Source organism: Tyto alba, unplaced genomic scaffold, assembly GCF_018691265.1.
Source record: "Tyto alba isolate M040663 unplaced genomic scaffold, T.alba_DEE_v4.0 Super-Scaffold_40, whole genome shotgun sequence".
Lineage (NCBI taxonomy): Eukaryota > Metazoa > Chordata > Aves > Strigiformes > Tytonidae > Tyto > Tyto alba.
The window spans coordinates 29,176,239-29,190,165 of NW_024881316.1; the positions used below are offsets into that span (position 1 = coordinate 29,176,239).

The window sequence follows — 13,927 nt, forward strand, 5'->3', positions numbered from 1 at the left end:
GGTAACCATTTATCTACGTTTTTGGTTCATTGCTGCTCCATGGCAGAATCTCAAGCAGAAATAATTAGAATTCATAACACTAATGAAAAACTAATATCTAGGATTAGATATTCTAGTGTGACAAGCTATCAACCTAATGTATCTAAAAAAACTGTCCTAATAAAATAAACTTCTCCTGAGCCTACAATGCCCAAGTAGTCCACTGAAGAACCACTGGTCATTTATATTACAGATGTGGTACAGAACTCCTCAGAAGCCTTCTATCCAGATGAAGTAAAGCTAGATTGTGGTGATAAAGTTTGGAAGGACCAGTAAATCCATTTATTAGATTGTACAACATAGAGGGGACAAATAGAAAAATGAAGCTGCAAATCCCTAATTCTAGTAAAGGAGGAGGCATGAACTTTCATACTTGGAAGCAAATCTGATTTCTTTATCTGAACAGCCTACTGTTGTAGAAACTTCATACTTCACTGAATCACAATAACTGTATCAGCTATTAGTGTTTTTGTTTTGTTTTGTTTTTTTCCTTCTTCCAGAATTGTAAAAAGGTCTCTGCAAATTATATTTATTTTTAAATAAAATTTGTGGTATTTCCAAGTTTCTGGAAACATTTTAAAGCATTACTGAACTTCATTTTACAACTAAATGCATCACCTCAAGCATTATTCAGTTACATGAAAACAATCTACTTGTGTCTGAGTTAAAGTATCATGTTATCAGTTCAGAAAAACATGTTTTTCATTTAACATTCTTCTTGTATTTGAAATAGGTTATATTATATTACCTATCTAGATAATTCAGGTCCGCATAAAATAATTAAATGTTTCATCCACAAGTCTAGGTCTTCTTCCACCTAATGAGAAGAATCAATTTTCAACCTTCTTACTACTTCTGTAACTGTTGCAAAACCAAAGCCTCCTCCTACAATGCCAGCCTCCCCTCTCACTCACAAAAGCAAATCCTTACTACTGGAAACCCAGACAAGCTTGTTGCTCATGAAAACCTAGCCCTGCACTAACCGTTACACCTAAAATGTAGCTTCCTAAATACTGATTTCATGTACTCTTCTATTAGTTACCCAAAAAGTGTTTGTTTGGTTTTGTTGTTTTTTTTTTTTTTTTTTTTTTTCCCTAAACTAGAAAGACACCAAAAAATGTATATTTTTTTTCAGATCACTGTAGAAAATCTGTTGCAGCAACTAATCCTGCAGGAAAGATTGGCTAGTATGAGCTACAGCTGCTAGGAAGCTCTGTTGAAATCATCTGGACTATAAACAGGCAGGAAGAGATTACTGACAGAAGGTATGGCCTTAAGGCTCCTTCTATTCCATCACCGCGCATTAATACATCCTCTGTTATTGATGTGAATGGGACTGCAACTCTCTTCCAGTCTCCCATCAACATGCACTTAAGGCTACAGTATTGAGACACTCAGAAACTGACTTCAGTCTTGATTTTTCCCTGTGTAACAACTCTTTAGCCTTTAGAAACATGTAACACTTTGTGGATTCAGATAGCATTTGTACTGTTACCTATGGAAATACAATCTGCAATAGAAAGCAAAATTCATCATGTCAAGCTTGTAAGGTAAGCAAAAGCTGAGCATGAGACAACATTTCTTGCAGGAAGTGTCATTTATACAAGATCCTACTGCCTCCTGCATTCCTAAAAGATAAGCTTTCAAATTTCTAGAAATGGTTAGGAATCCTCAGTAGTAGACTGGTTGATACTACATTTTGATTTCAAAGAATCTTTAAAGCCATCAACAGATGGCTCTGGAGGATTTCTACCTTGTCACCTGCACCTGAGTGAAAGAACACCTCCTTTAATATAGCAAACCTGCGTGAAAGTTTTTCCTACTGCTTTAGAAACCTCTTCTCAGTTGGTCAGGGGTTTAAGACTAGGAAAGTTAAGTTTTAATGGCCAAACGACCAATTTTTCTTTCTTTTTGGATGACAGCTACTGAGTATACATCACTTGAGTCATCATTCTTTTTATGCTAGAAGTCCTACAACACGATAGCAAATTTTGATTCTCAGGAAGTCTCTGATCTGCAGAAGTTACATCAACAACTCAGCTTAAAATCCTCTTATGTTGGTCCTCTCAACAGACACACACATCAGCAGTATGTATGCAGAGAAGATAGGAAGGAGAGTGTAAAGACAATGACACATATAATTTACCCTAAGTTTTAGTGAAAATCTCTAATTACATGAATCAAGAAATAAAAAATACAATCACAATTTTGGCCTTCAGACAGCAGAGTTTAAATACTGTTTTAAATCACAGTATTCTGCCTGAAATAGACTTTTCACCATGATCTATTATGACGCTTTATTTTAGCTCTGTTTTCAAAACCAAGAAAGAAATTTTTTGCTTCATTTTATTTTCAAGTGGTGCATCCAATATGTGAAAATGTGTGTGCATATTCACATCTATCTAACTATCTACACACACTACGGAATGCCTTGGTCTCGGTTTTGATCCTAGCAGAGACTACTAAAGCATTTATTTAACAAACAGACAATATATTCCATGGGAGGAACCATTTATTTCACTGACTTTGAAAGAATCTAACAGTTTTTTACCTGTGGAAGATTAGACTCCTGGTAGGTGAGACCACTATAGCAGCCAAACAAACATAGCCACTTTCATTATAAAATTTTTTCCTAGCAGATCACAAGTTTCCAGATGCTGGGCCCCACAGTTCAAGAGTTACATTGCGAATACTAGAGAGTGTGGTTCTCCTGTTAGAGCTGAAACCACTTTAAACTTAAGAGAATCAGAACAGAACAACAAACAAGTAGCATCTTTGTAGTGTACTGCAGCTAGCTCAACTCAATACAAAAACATCAAGGAATATAACTGCAATGGAAATCTATGTTTATGCCAGCATAATCAGGTATGACCTGTGGCAGCACTTTTTAATTAAAAAACAGGAGTTATAGTACCTTGCATAAGGACTGGGACACACAAGCTTGTTATATCAGCTTTCTTTTGCACTTCAATTAGGTGGTAACGTAAAACATTTTTACCACTTTCAGTGCATTTTTCAAGCACATTGAATAAAGCAAAAGAACTTTTGCTGTTCAGAAAAAGAACATCGTTGTTGGAATGTAAAGCCAGGTAATAGGATTCACATTTATGAAATATTTTCAGGAGAGCATACAAGACCTGAATCTCCTTTTAAGACATGGACAATAAAGAAAAATATGTATGGCCAGATAGTGTTAGGTATATTCCAAAGTGCTTTTAGGACTTTTCAGATTCCACACTGCAATAATAAAATATATGCAAGCTTAGTACTTACCCACAGAGGCATAATCATTTGGAAGTTCAGGATAAAGTTTGTTTGTATTCTTTTTAGCTGAAAGAGAAAATGAAGTAGCAAGTTATATGATATACTAACATATATTGTTATATTTCATAGACTGCTTTTCTGATACATGGCCAATAGTTATAAAATGATTGCAGTTATCTAAGGAACACTACAGAAGAAATAAATAAATAAGGACTTTGTCTTATATACTTGTCCAGAGAAATAAATCAAGTTAACAACAGGAGCTGCATAGTAAAGCTTCACTTTCAATGACAGCACTTTGGTAGACAAACTGCTATAGAGCCAAAACTCTGCCTCCTTGCTCTACTGTAAGAGCTCTACCTATTAAAAGATAATGATAACATAAAAGAGAAACTAAGTTTTCTAGAAACAGGACTAACAGTTTCTAGTAGGACTGTTCTTTTTACTAAGAAGTTTCATTGTACTATGGGGCTTCTACATATCCAATAAACATTAATGCTTCCATTTAACTATTACAGGTTTCTGTAAGTATACAAACACTATTTATATAGCAAATCTGTCAGAAAGAAAAGGTTTGTTAATATAAAACAAACAAACAAAACCTTTACCCTTTATTGCTCATGGCACTATCCCAACATGCTTTCAGTGTTTGCCCAAGGAAGAGTATGAACACAGTATTTTTAGAGACAGCTACCGCTATAATAATTGCAAATCATTCATTAGCTTTACTGCTCTTATTTTATATAGAAAACAAACTAATCATTATCAAAATGTTTTTAACCTGGTGGTGTTGGTCTAACAGTGGGTTTAGGTGGTTCTGGTCTCGATGATGGTCTAGCAGGTGGGTCATTTACCTAAAACATACAAATTTTTATAAAAAGTTGCATCACACTCGGAAGTATATGGTAACTTCAGAGCCTAGGGGTATGTCAAATTACACTGAAAAAAAAAATAAATCACTCTTTCTGCACTGAAATTGTATGACTCAGGAAGTACACTAAAGAACTAGTGACACAGACATGACTGTAAAGTAATTCACCATGGATTAACAAAGATGAAAGTAAATGATTGTCTATCAGTAACATCAACATCTAAACGAAAACATCTTCTACAGTCTTAACATTATATTGGAAATGTGACTGAACGGAAGACAGAAAAAGTAGAAAAATGCAAAGTATCCACATCAAACCTGCTATGCTCATGAACTGCAGGTGAACTTGATTAGGAATAGTTGAACAAACTTTTCTAATCATCACCTCAGATTTGATTATGCACTATTATAAAAACAAGGATATACTTTGTTATTCCAGAAGATGCAAAGCAAACCCAGAAACCTTCTTGTCCAGAAGAGCCTATCAGGGCAATACTTGAATGAATATATTACTCATATGCAGTATCTGCAATGTGTTACACCTTTAAGCATCCAATAGAAAAGTTAAGAATGCCACATGAACATCAAGAATACCACTGAGTAGGAACAGTTCAGGAACAGAAAAAGCCTATGTGAAAAAGAGGTGCACAAACCCTTCTTTGTTCCCTTACAGCTTTTCCAGGATTATTTTTTTGCTCTTCATTTTCATATACTTCAGTGAAGGATGCTAGAGTTTCATAAAGATCTTCTGCTTGAGCAGGAAAAGGCACATCACCAAGCAAGATGGCACTAGCACGAATATCCTGACCATAAAACCTGATACAAAAGAAAAGATGGCAGGTATTTGATCATTGTTATATTTCAATATTCAGATAAATTAATCTTGTGAAAATGTTTCCTGCCATCCCTGCATTTCTCCTACTGATGATCTATTGAGAAATGACAGAACTAGTTCAACACTGCAAATCTGGAATGATAAGTAACTGTAGCAAACTTCAATGCCTACCTACCACCTTATTTCAAACTATTCTTCACCCATAATATTTTGTTCCTGGTCACATGGTATGCATCAGCTAGATCATTTGAAAACCAGTCATACAGCAAACTGAAGAAACACACAACACTTTTGCAAAACAGTGTAATAGATTCCCTAATGATATAGTAAAATTCCTTAATGGAAACACTGAAATCTCAATTTTATGAATGGAGATAGCTAAAAGTTACTGACATGCTGTCATTAAAATCAGTATTAGTCTTTGCTGATACTAGCAGAATCAAAGTTCTCATAAACACAGGACATACAAGTGCAAGACACTCAGAGGTTCCTTGGATTTTAACCTTAGTAGACTGCACAAAGAAAGCAACATTCCATAAACTGGGTATGATCTCAAATTCAGTGATGCTCTAAACCATTTTTTTTTGTTTCAAGTGGCCTAAAAGAGTGTTTATCATTATGCAGTAGATACGTCAATGCCTATCTTTTACAATATTGTGCTGTGTTTAGATAGCAAGGTTTTGGTAAGGGGTGGAGATGCAGGGGTGTCTTCTGTGAGAAGCTGCTAGATGCCTCCCCTATGTCTGACATAGCCAATGCCATCCAGCTCCAAGATGGACCCAACACTGGCCAAGGCCGAGCCCAACAGCGATGGTGGTAGCACCTCTGGGATAACTTATTTAAGAAAGGGAAAAAAAGCTGCACAACAGCAACTGAGACAGCAGTGAGGACTTGGGGCTATTGGTGGATGGAAAACTGACTATGAGCCAGCAACATGCGCTCGCAGCCCAGAAAGCTGACCATGTTCTGGGCTGCATCAAGAGAAGCGTGACCAGCAGGTCGAAGGAGGGGATTCTCCCCCTCTATTCCTCTCTGCTGAGACCCCAGCTGCAGTGCTGTGTTCAGCTCTGGGGCCTCCAACATAAGAAGGACATGGACCTGTTCAAGTGGGTCCAGAGGAGGCCATGAAGATGATTATAGGACTGAAGCACCTGCCTTATGAAAGACAGGCTGAGAGAGTTGCAGTGGTTCAGCCTGGAGGAGAGGAAACTCTGGGGAGATATTATAGCTGCCTTCCAGTACCTACAGGGGGCCTATGGGAAAGATGGGGAGGGACTCTTTATCAAGGATTGTAGTGATAGGACAAGGAGCAACAGTTTTCAACTGAAAGAAGGTAGATTTAGATTAGATATAAGGAAGAAATTATTCCCTGTGAGGGTGGTGAGGCACTGGCACAGGGTGCCCATAGAAGCTGTGGTGCCCCCTCCCTGGAAGGGTTCAAGGCCAGGTTGGACGGGGCTTTGAGCAACCTGGTCTGGTGGAAGGTGTCCCTGCCCAAGTCAGTGAAGGAGGAGGAGAAGGTGCTCCAGGTGCTGGAGCAGAGATTCCCCTGCAGCCTGCGGTGAAGACCATGGTGAGGCAGACTGTCCCTCTGGAGCCCATGAAGGTCCACAATGGAGCAGATATCCACCTGCAGCCCACAGAGGTCCCCATGCTGGAGCAGAGAGAAGCACCTGAAAGAGGCTGTGACCCCGTGGGAACCCTGCACTGGAGCAGACTGCTGGCAGGACCTGTGGTCCCATGGAGGGGGGAGCCCACACAGTAGCAGGTTTACTGACAGGACTTGTAACCCCATGAGGGACCCATGCTGGAGCAGTCCCTTCCTGAAGGACTGCACCTCATGGAAAGGCTCCACAGTGGAACATTTCAGGAAGAACTGCAGCCCATGGGAAGGACCCACGCTGGAAAAGTTTGTGACGGACTGTTTCCTGAGGGATGGGCCCCACACTGGAGCAGGGGAAGAGCGTGAGGAACAAGAAGTGGCAGAGACAATGCATGACGAACTGACTGCAACCCTCATTCCCCATCCCCCTGCGCCACTCCAAGGGAGAAAGTAGAGAAATGGGGAGTAAAGCTGAGCCTAGGAAGATGGGAGGGGTGGGGGGAAGGTAGTTTTTTTAATTTGTTCTTATTTATTATCCTACTTTTTATTAACTGGCAATACATTAAATTAATTTCCCCAAGTTGAGGTTTCTGTTTTGTTTTTTTTTTGGGTTTTTTTGTTTGTTTGTTTGTTTGTTTTGTTGTTTGTTTGTTTGTTTGTTTTTGTTTGCTGTTTTTTCCTGAGACAGCAATTGGTAAGCAATCTCCCTGACTTTATCTTAATCCACAAGTTTGTTATATTTTTTCTCCTCCCATCCTGTTGAGGACGGGAAGTGACAGAGTAACTTGGTTGGCATCTGGTGACTAGCCAAGGTCAACTCGCCACAGATATGTAACCTCTAAGCATTCAGCATCACCTCAATACACATTGCAATATGTCTAAACTGAAGAAACCCTTGCTCCTCAAGAAACTCTAAACTCAGCAGAGTATGTTCTCACAACAAATTCTTTTTCCAAACTGAATGTGTCCTAGTTCATTTTGTCACTATGCCTTCACTGAATCATCTAGATTTGAAGAAAGAGAACTCACTTGCAATTTGTTTCTTTCCTTTCAATTAAACAGGTTCCTTCCAGAGATACACCTGCAAACAGTCCTCGAGATTTGCAGTATGTATAGACAGCAGCAGAGCTTCTCAGGGCAACATCCCCTTCTAGGTTTCTAGAAGGAAAAAAGTTTTAGTTGATTGTTCAATATGGCTTTGCAACATGAACAGCAATTGTCTCTTTTTTTCAGTCCTACCAAAAGTCAGGAAGACTTTCACTTCCCTCTGTTCCTACAAACTCTATGGAATAAATTAAAGTGGGTCATACTTGAAATCCATTTTCAGTTCTTACTCAGACAGGACCCAATACAAAGTTGTTTGATACAGTTTCCTCTGAAGCACAGAACAATGCTGCCTCATGTGAATACTCCACATTGGACCCTCTCTTGCATTCAGAAGTCTGAAAATTATTAACCCATGTTTTAATAATGTTTTAAAATGATCTGATTATGTCTGTGGTGACTTGGAACTCTATTCAATATATCCAAATCCTCCTTGATTTTATGGTACCCAAACCAGCACAAAATATTTCAAGTAAAGCCTTATCAGACATCAATAGAATTGGAAGATGACAATTTTTGTCCTATACAGTATCTCATAATATTTTAGGTTTGAAGATATCTCAGACAGTCAGCCAGTCCAACCTCTTGCTCAAAATGGATACAACAGCTGCTCTGGACATTGTCAAGCCAGTTTTTGAAGACTTCCAAGAACACAGATTTCACAGGCACTCTAAGCAACCTGTGTCAGTGCTCAATTATACTCATTGCAGATTTTTTTCTTATATAGAGTCAGAACTTTCCTTGTTTCAATTTGTAACTACCATCTCTCACTGTCTTGCCATGCACCTCAGCAAAGAACTGGGGTCTGACTTCCTGGAGAGCCCCTGTTGGGAATGCGGTCTCTTAGAATACCTCAAGGTCTCTCCTCCAGGTTAAATAAGCCGACCTCACCCAGCCACATCATTAACATGCTCTATGTCCCTCGACATCTTGGTTGCCTTTCACTGTGTGCACTCAAGTTTATAAACATCCTTCTTCTACTGCAGGGCTGAAACTAGACACAATATTCTAGGCACAGACCACAAACTGCCAAGTAAAGGGGAACAATCACTTCCCTTATCTAATGGTTACAGCTCTGTTGATGCAGCCCCCTGCACAGTTTGCTGCCTTTTCTGTTAGGATGCACTGTTGGTTCAGCTTACTGTCCCCACCACCTTTTCAATAGGGCAGCTACCCAGTCTGGCAGGCTCTGCCTACATAACTGCAGAGGGTTCATCCAACTAAGGGTATAGAACTTAGCATTTGTCTCTGTTTAATTTCATGAGGCTTCCTGTTGGATCTTTCCTCTACACTCTCTAGGTCCATCCCTCTTAATGGCAGCCCTACTCTGAAGTGTACTGGCTGCACTCTCTGATTTGGTGTCATCCACAAACCTGAGAAGGATTTTTTGCATCCGCTCCTCCAGGTCACTAATAAAAACATCAGTCAGCAGAGGTCCCAGAATAGTCTCCTGAGGAATTCCAAAGAAACCTGGCTTCTGAGTACAACATGAATCATTTACCACTATTCCTCAAGCTTGATGATCTGTTTTTTCACCTATTTGATAGTCTGCCCCACCCTGACACCTAGGCCACAATGTCCCAGCTTGGACACAGAGATGCTGCAGAATAGCATACTGAGCATCTTTGCAAGGCAGATGACATTCACTGCCTTCCCCTTAGCTATAGATCTCTCCCATTTGTTGAACAGATCTCATCTTAGCCTTTTATTTTCTCAGAAAAGATGAAAAAAAAAATCAGTAAAAACTTCATCATCATGAAAAAAAAAAAAAAGGCATAAGGCAACACATGTCCCATGAGCAGAGTCTGAGGCAACTGAGTTTGGTAAGCCTGGAAAAGAGAAGACTTAGGTGGAACAACAGCAGCCTGCAAGTAGTATCTATGAAGAGACAATCAAGAATATAAAGCCAGGCTCTTTATAGCAGTGTATGGTGGAAGGATAAAAAGCCATCGACATACATTGAAACAAGAAGTGTTTTGACGGGACGTAAAGTAAAGCATTTCACCTTGAGGACAGCTGAACGGTAGAGCAGCTTGCCCAGAGAGCCTAAGTAGTCTCCATCATTGGAGGTTTTCAAGATCCAACTGCAATAAAGGGCTGAGCAACCTGATCTTGAGCAGGAGGTTGGAGTAAAGACCTCCTAAGGTCCCTTCCAAGTTAAACTATTCTGTGATTATATCATCTCATTCTTCAAAGTAAGCTAGCTGAACCACTTAAGGTTTAAAAGTAATTATTTGATGAATTTTTTATCTACTGTCAGGCAGATCTGTGGTGACAGAAAGCACAGACCCATAGGTTAATGAAGATAATAGTTCAGCCAGGCACAGTAGCACCTGTGCTCTTTATTGAACCTAGTCAAGCAGTCTCCTGCAAAAAGAGGACAAATCTCAGAACACTTTCCTGATACTAATAAAATGCCTTTACCAGGAAAGGAGGAAAAAAAAAGAACAAAACACAACAAGTGACTGAAAAGGAGTAACACTACAAGAACAATATGGTCCCGTCAACATACAGGTTGCCCAGGTTGTTTTGTAACACATAAAAAAAAAGAAAGCCACGTCAATGTTTATATATAGCTTTAAAAAACATCTTCCATATTTAATTCTACCCCATATTAGGAAAGCACTTTACTCACCTCCCCAGAGGTCCAATTGCCACAGTAAGATTTCCTCCAAGTGTAAGATTCCCTCCTTTGGCAAAAGCTTCTACTGCTCTTTCATGATTCAATATTATCACTAAGTCTGAAACCTATAAAACATCAAATAAAAGTACTATGCTTCTTAAGAAGAAAGTTAAAATGGCAGGGGAGAAGTATCATCCATTGTGCAGGAAAATAGATGGAAGTATCAAAGATATTCCCTTCTGTAAATGAAAACTAGCTCCACATTTATCAAGGTTTTAACTCAAATGAGAATCTCTCATTCTCTCAGAGAATTACATGCTTTCTCGTAAAGAAGTCTTTTGAAATGGTTTTCATAACAAAGTTGATTATTTTTCTGCAAGGCATTTTGAAACCAAAAATCCTTTCACCTACCTTTTAAATCAGATTTAACTGATTTTTTTCCAAGTGCTGATATGGTCAGCATGTGATAAACAACAGAAATCCTATTTTAATTCAAAATTTCCTAATTAACAAATTTTTATTTTCTATAGCTTTTGCAAACAATTATGAAGGCATTTTCAGATGTGAAGAAAAATCAGATCGAGAAAATAATTCTGATCCTTTCATAATCAAATTAATAACAGAAATACAGAACTTAGTAAACAAAAATTATTGTCCAAAGAATAAACAGCAAAAGAGATTATTGAAAAAAATTATTTTTTTGACAGAAAATTAAGGGTTTAATATAAGTGTATATATATTAATTCATATTTAAGACCTGAATATATGAGATGTAGCCAGTTTCTTCAAGAAACTATTAAACCAAATAACTTAAGAATTAATGAAGTATTTTTAAGAGATTCAAATGCAAAATAGAAAAAAAAGATAATCACTAATTTTAAAAGATTTAATTTGCCTGGATTGTGACACAAAATGCATGTATCAAAGAACTTCTACTACTATTTAAATTGATGCCTATTACCATCAGTACTGTAAAACTATAACTGTCTTTGATTTAACAAATTTCAGAAAAAGTCTCCTCTGTTCCCAAACTAAGAAGCATTTTAAAAAAGGAAAAAGTCCTTCAAATATAAGCATGATCCTATAACGATCACTTTATCTTACATGAAATGTCAGTAAACAGACTACATGTATTAAAAATACTGCAGCAGTACCAGCCCGTTCAACAGAGTAGATTACACTTTTGCGTACTGTGATCTTTCCAACAGATATCTTAACTACTTAGAAACTATCATGCCTGATCTTTCATCTGATGGAATTGACTGAAAGCCAGGTTCAGAAAAAGCTTTCAACTTACCCCAAATTCCAAACAGTGACAGCAGGGAATACAAGAGGAAATACCAGATTATTTGCAAAACAAGGCTGGCCCAGAAGTATTACACACAGCACAAGAGAGGCCTTTGTTATCAGTCCCCTGGTAACCTCCACCCCATCCCAAATGAAAGATGACATGAGTAGTCTCTGAATCATCCAGGGATGGAGAGAGAATGTCATTCAGGATGCTGCTACCTCCTCTTACCCATTAACAAGATGAATCTACAGCTAAAGCCAAATGAATCCATAAGTGAGAAAATCTTCAAGGAAAGTTGATGAATTTTAAAATTGGTCTTCAATTTGAGGTACCAAGTTGTTTACTATGACTTCTGAAGTCTGTGATTTTCCTCTTGTTGTTTAAAACCATCCATAATTACTACTACAACTATGCCAACTATAATCGCTCTTACATGTAGAAATTAATCCAATTTCTACAAGGTTTAAGTTTATGTATGACTAAAAGAATGCTGAAACTGGACTCTGGGCTCCTAAGCCACTTAGGTATTTCTGAATAGCAACCCTTCTCTGAAATAAATAAATAAGACTGTGTTATAAATAATGCCAGTATAGAAACAGTGTTTTGTAAGCTGACTAAAATTTAAAATGAGGGGCACCATATTGCTCAGAAAAAACACCCTCTCAGAAAAAGTTTCTGTATTGAAATTATTTGAGTAAGTATCAATAGTAAATGGTTACATTATCTAAAATACCAGATGGAGATGATTAAAGGAAAAGTTTAATAGATTAATCAAAGCATGTGAAGAGTCTGTTTCATTGTCCTAAAAGCTAAAAAGAAAAACTCAAACCAAAGCCTGGGGCTTAAACTCAATGTTTTGTAATGCATTCAGATCATGTAGTCATGAAAACCAAAGAAAAACCCTTACAAAAATGAATAATTTTGTATTCACGGCATACTTTAAAAAGTGCATAGTAATAATGCCTAAGATCACACAGTAAACAATGAAGATACAATAAAATATTGATCTGTTGCTCATTAGGTGAGTGCTGGCTGGCAGGACAGGGATAGCTGATTAGTTATAGGAAGCACACTGGGGGCTGGTGTGGACCGCCCAGATCAGCTATGCACCGATGCTTCCGAAGAGCACAACGCCTACAGCAAGAGGCTTTTTTGGTAGCATACTGTTATTTTGGTTTTCTTTGGGAAGCAGCAGAACAGAAGCTAAACACAAAGAAAAGAGAAGGACCAGTCTGGAGACTAGGGTGAGAAAGAGGAGATAGAACGGAAGTAAAAAAAAAAAAAAAAAACGGGTGAAGGAGTTGTATGGAAGAAGAGATGAGAAGCAAAGGCAGAGCGCTGTCAGAGTTCAGATCAACAGAATTTCTCCGAACATGCTGACAGTGCCTTCCTTAACCATTTCTGCTGTCTGGAAACTGGTTCGTTTTCTATAGCATTCCTTCAGGGGAGGAGGCATCATCAGTTTTGGTGCTCCCAAACTGAAGGGTGAAGTCAGTAATCACAAATTTGAACAGGAAATGCCTGAAATACAGCAACATTAGTGAGGCTCCATTTTACTCCACCTTCAATTCCCTTCACTATTTCTTTCCAGATGGAGTCTTTGTGCTCTCTAACAAAGCATGTGATACAGGATTAAGATACTTTTAATAAACTCCGATTGGCTTATATGTGAACACTGACAGGAAGCTTTCCATAAGGGAAAAATTCAGTCTGCTAGAAGTGAGAAATTGAGAAAATAGCTGTTATGTCACTTCTTTTCATTTAAATCTCTCCAAGCAATTAGACTGATAGGATCAAACCCCCTATTTTGTTTGTCTTGTATAAATGAATTTTATAATAGCTTTTTTTTTTTTTAACACAGAAAAATAGATTCTACTATCTCACTAACATTTAGATCTTTGTCAATGCATTTTAATTTCTTGCAAAAAAATGTTACCAACAAGTATTTCAAGTGCAAAATTATACCTCGATTCCAATTTCAAATCCACCACCAAGGCCAGCAATTCCTATTGCAGAAGGAGCAGACCAGGCTGTCATGCAAAACAAGACAAATTTATAGAATTTTTACCACATTACAAGAAATACTCATTTTATTATTACAGTTAAAAAATGCTAACAAATTCTCTATTTAAAGCTATGTTCAAAACTACTACAATGGAATCACATAACAATAATGGTTTATCCCACAGGAAAGAATTTAAGAAATACAAACCCTCATGATCTAAACAAATCTTTGTTATAAATCATTTATATCCAATTATAGTCAACTGTATGATAATTAATTCTTCCAGTGAGTT

The 13,927-nt window shown here is 37.8% G+C and overlaps 1 protein-coding gene across 4 annotated transcripts in view; it reads right to left on the reverse strand.

Annotated features, from left to right (window-relative positions):
* The window catches only part of SH3YL1 (SH3 and SYLF domain containing 1), a 48,505-nt gene that overhangs the window by 20,489 nt on the left and 14,089 nt on the right, over positions 1-13,927 (reverse strand). For 3 of the 4 annotated variants that reach the window (XM_042802945.1, XM_042802943.1, XM_042802946.1), the window contains exons 4-9: positions 13,596-13,660; positions 10,352-10,464; positions 7,642-7,770; positions 4,828-4,990; positions 4,085-4,157; positions 3,313-3,369 (exon numbers count right to left, since the gene is read on the reverse strand). In XM_042802945.1, the coding sequence (XP_042658879.1) occupies positions 3,313-3,369; positions 4,085-4,157; positions 4,828-4,990; positions 7,642-7,770; positions 10,352-10,464; positions 13,596-13,660 (600 nt within the window). The remainder of the gene's footprint in view (positions 1-3,312; positions 3,370-4,084; positions 4,158-4,827; positions 4,991-7,641; positions 7,771-10,351; positions 10,465-13,595; positions 13,661-13,927) is intronic. The other variant, XM_042802944.1, reaches the window with a different exon arrangement.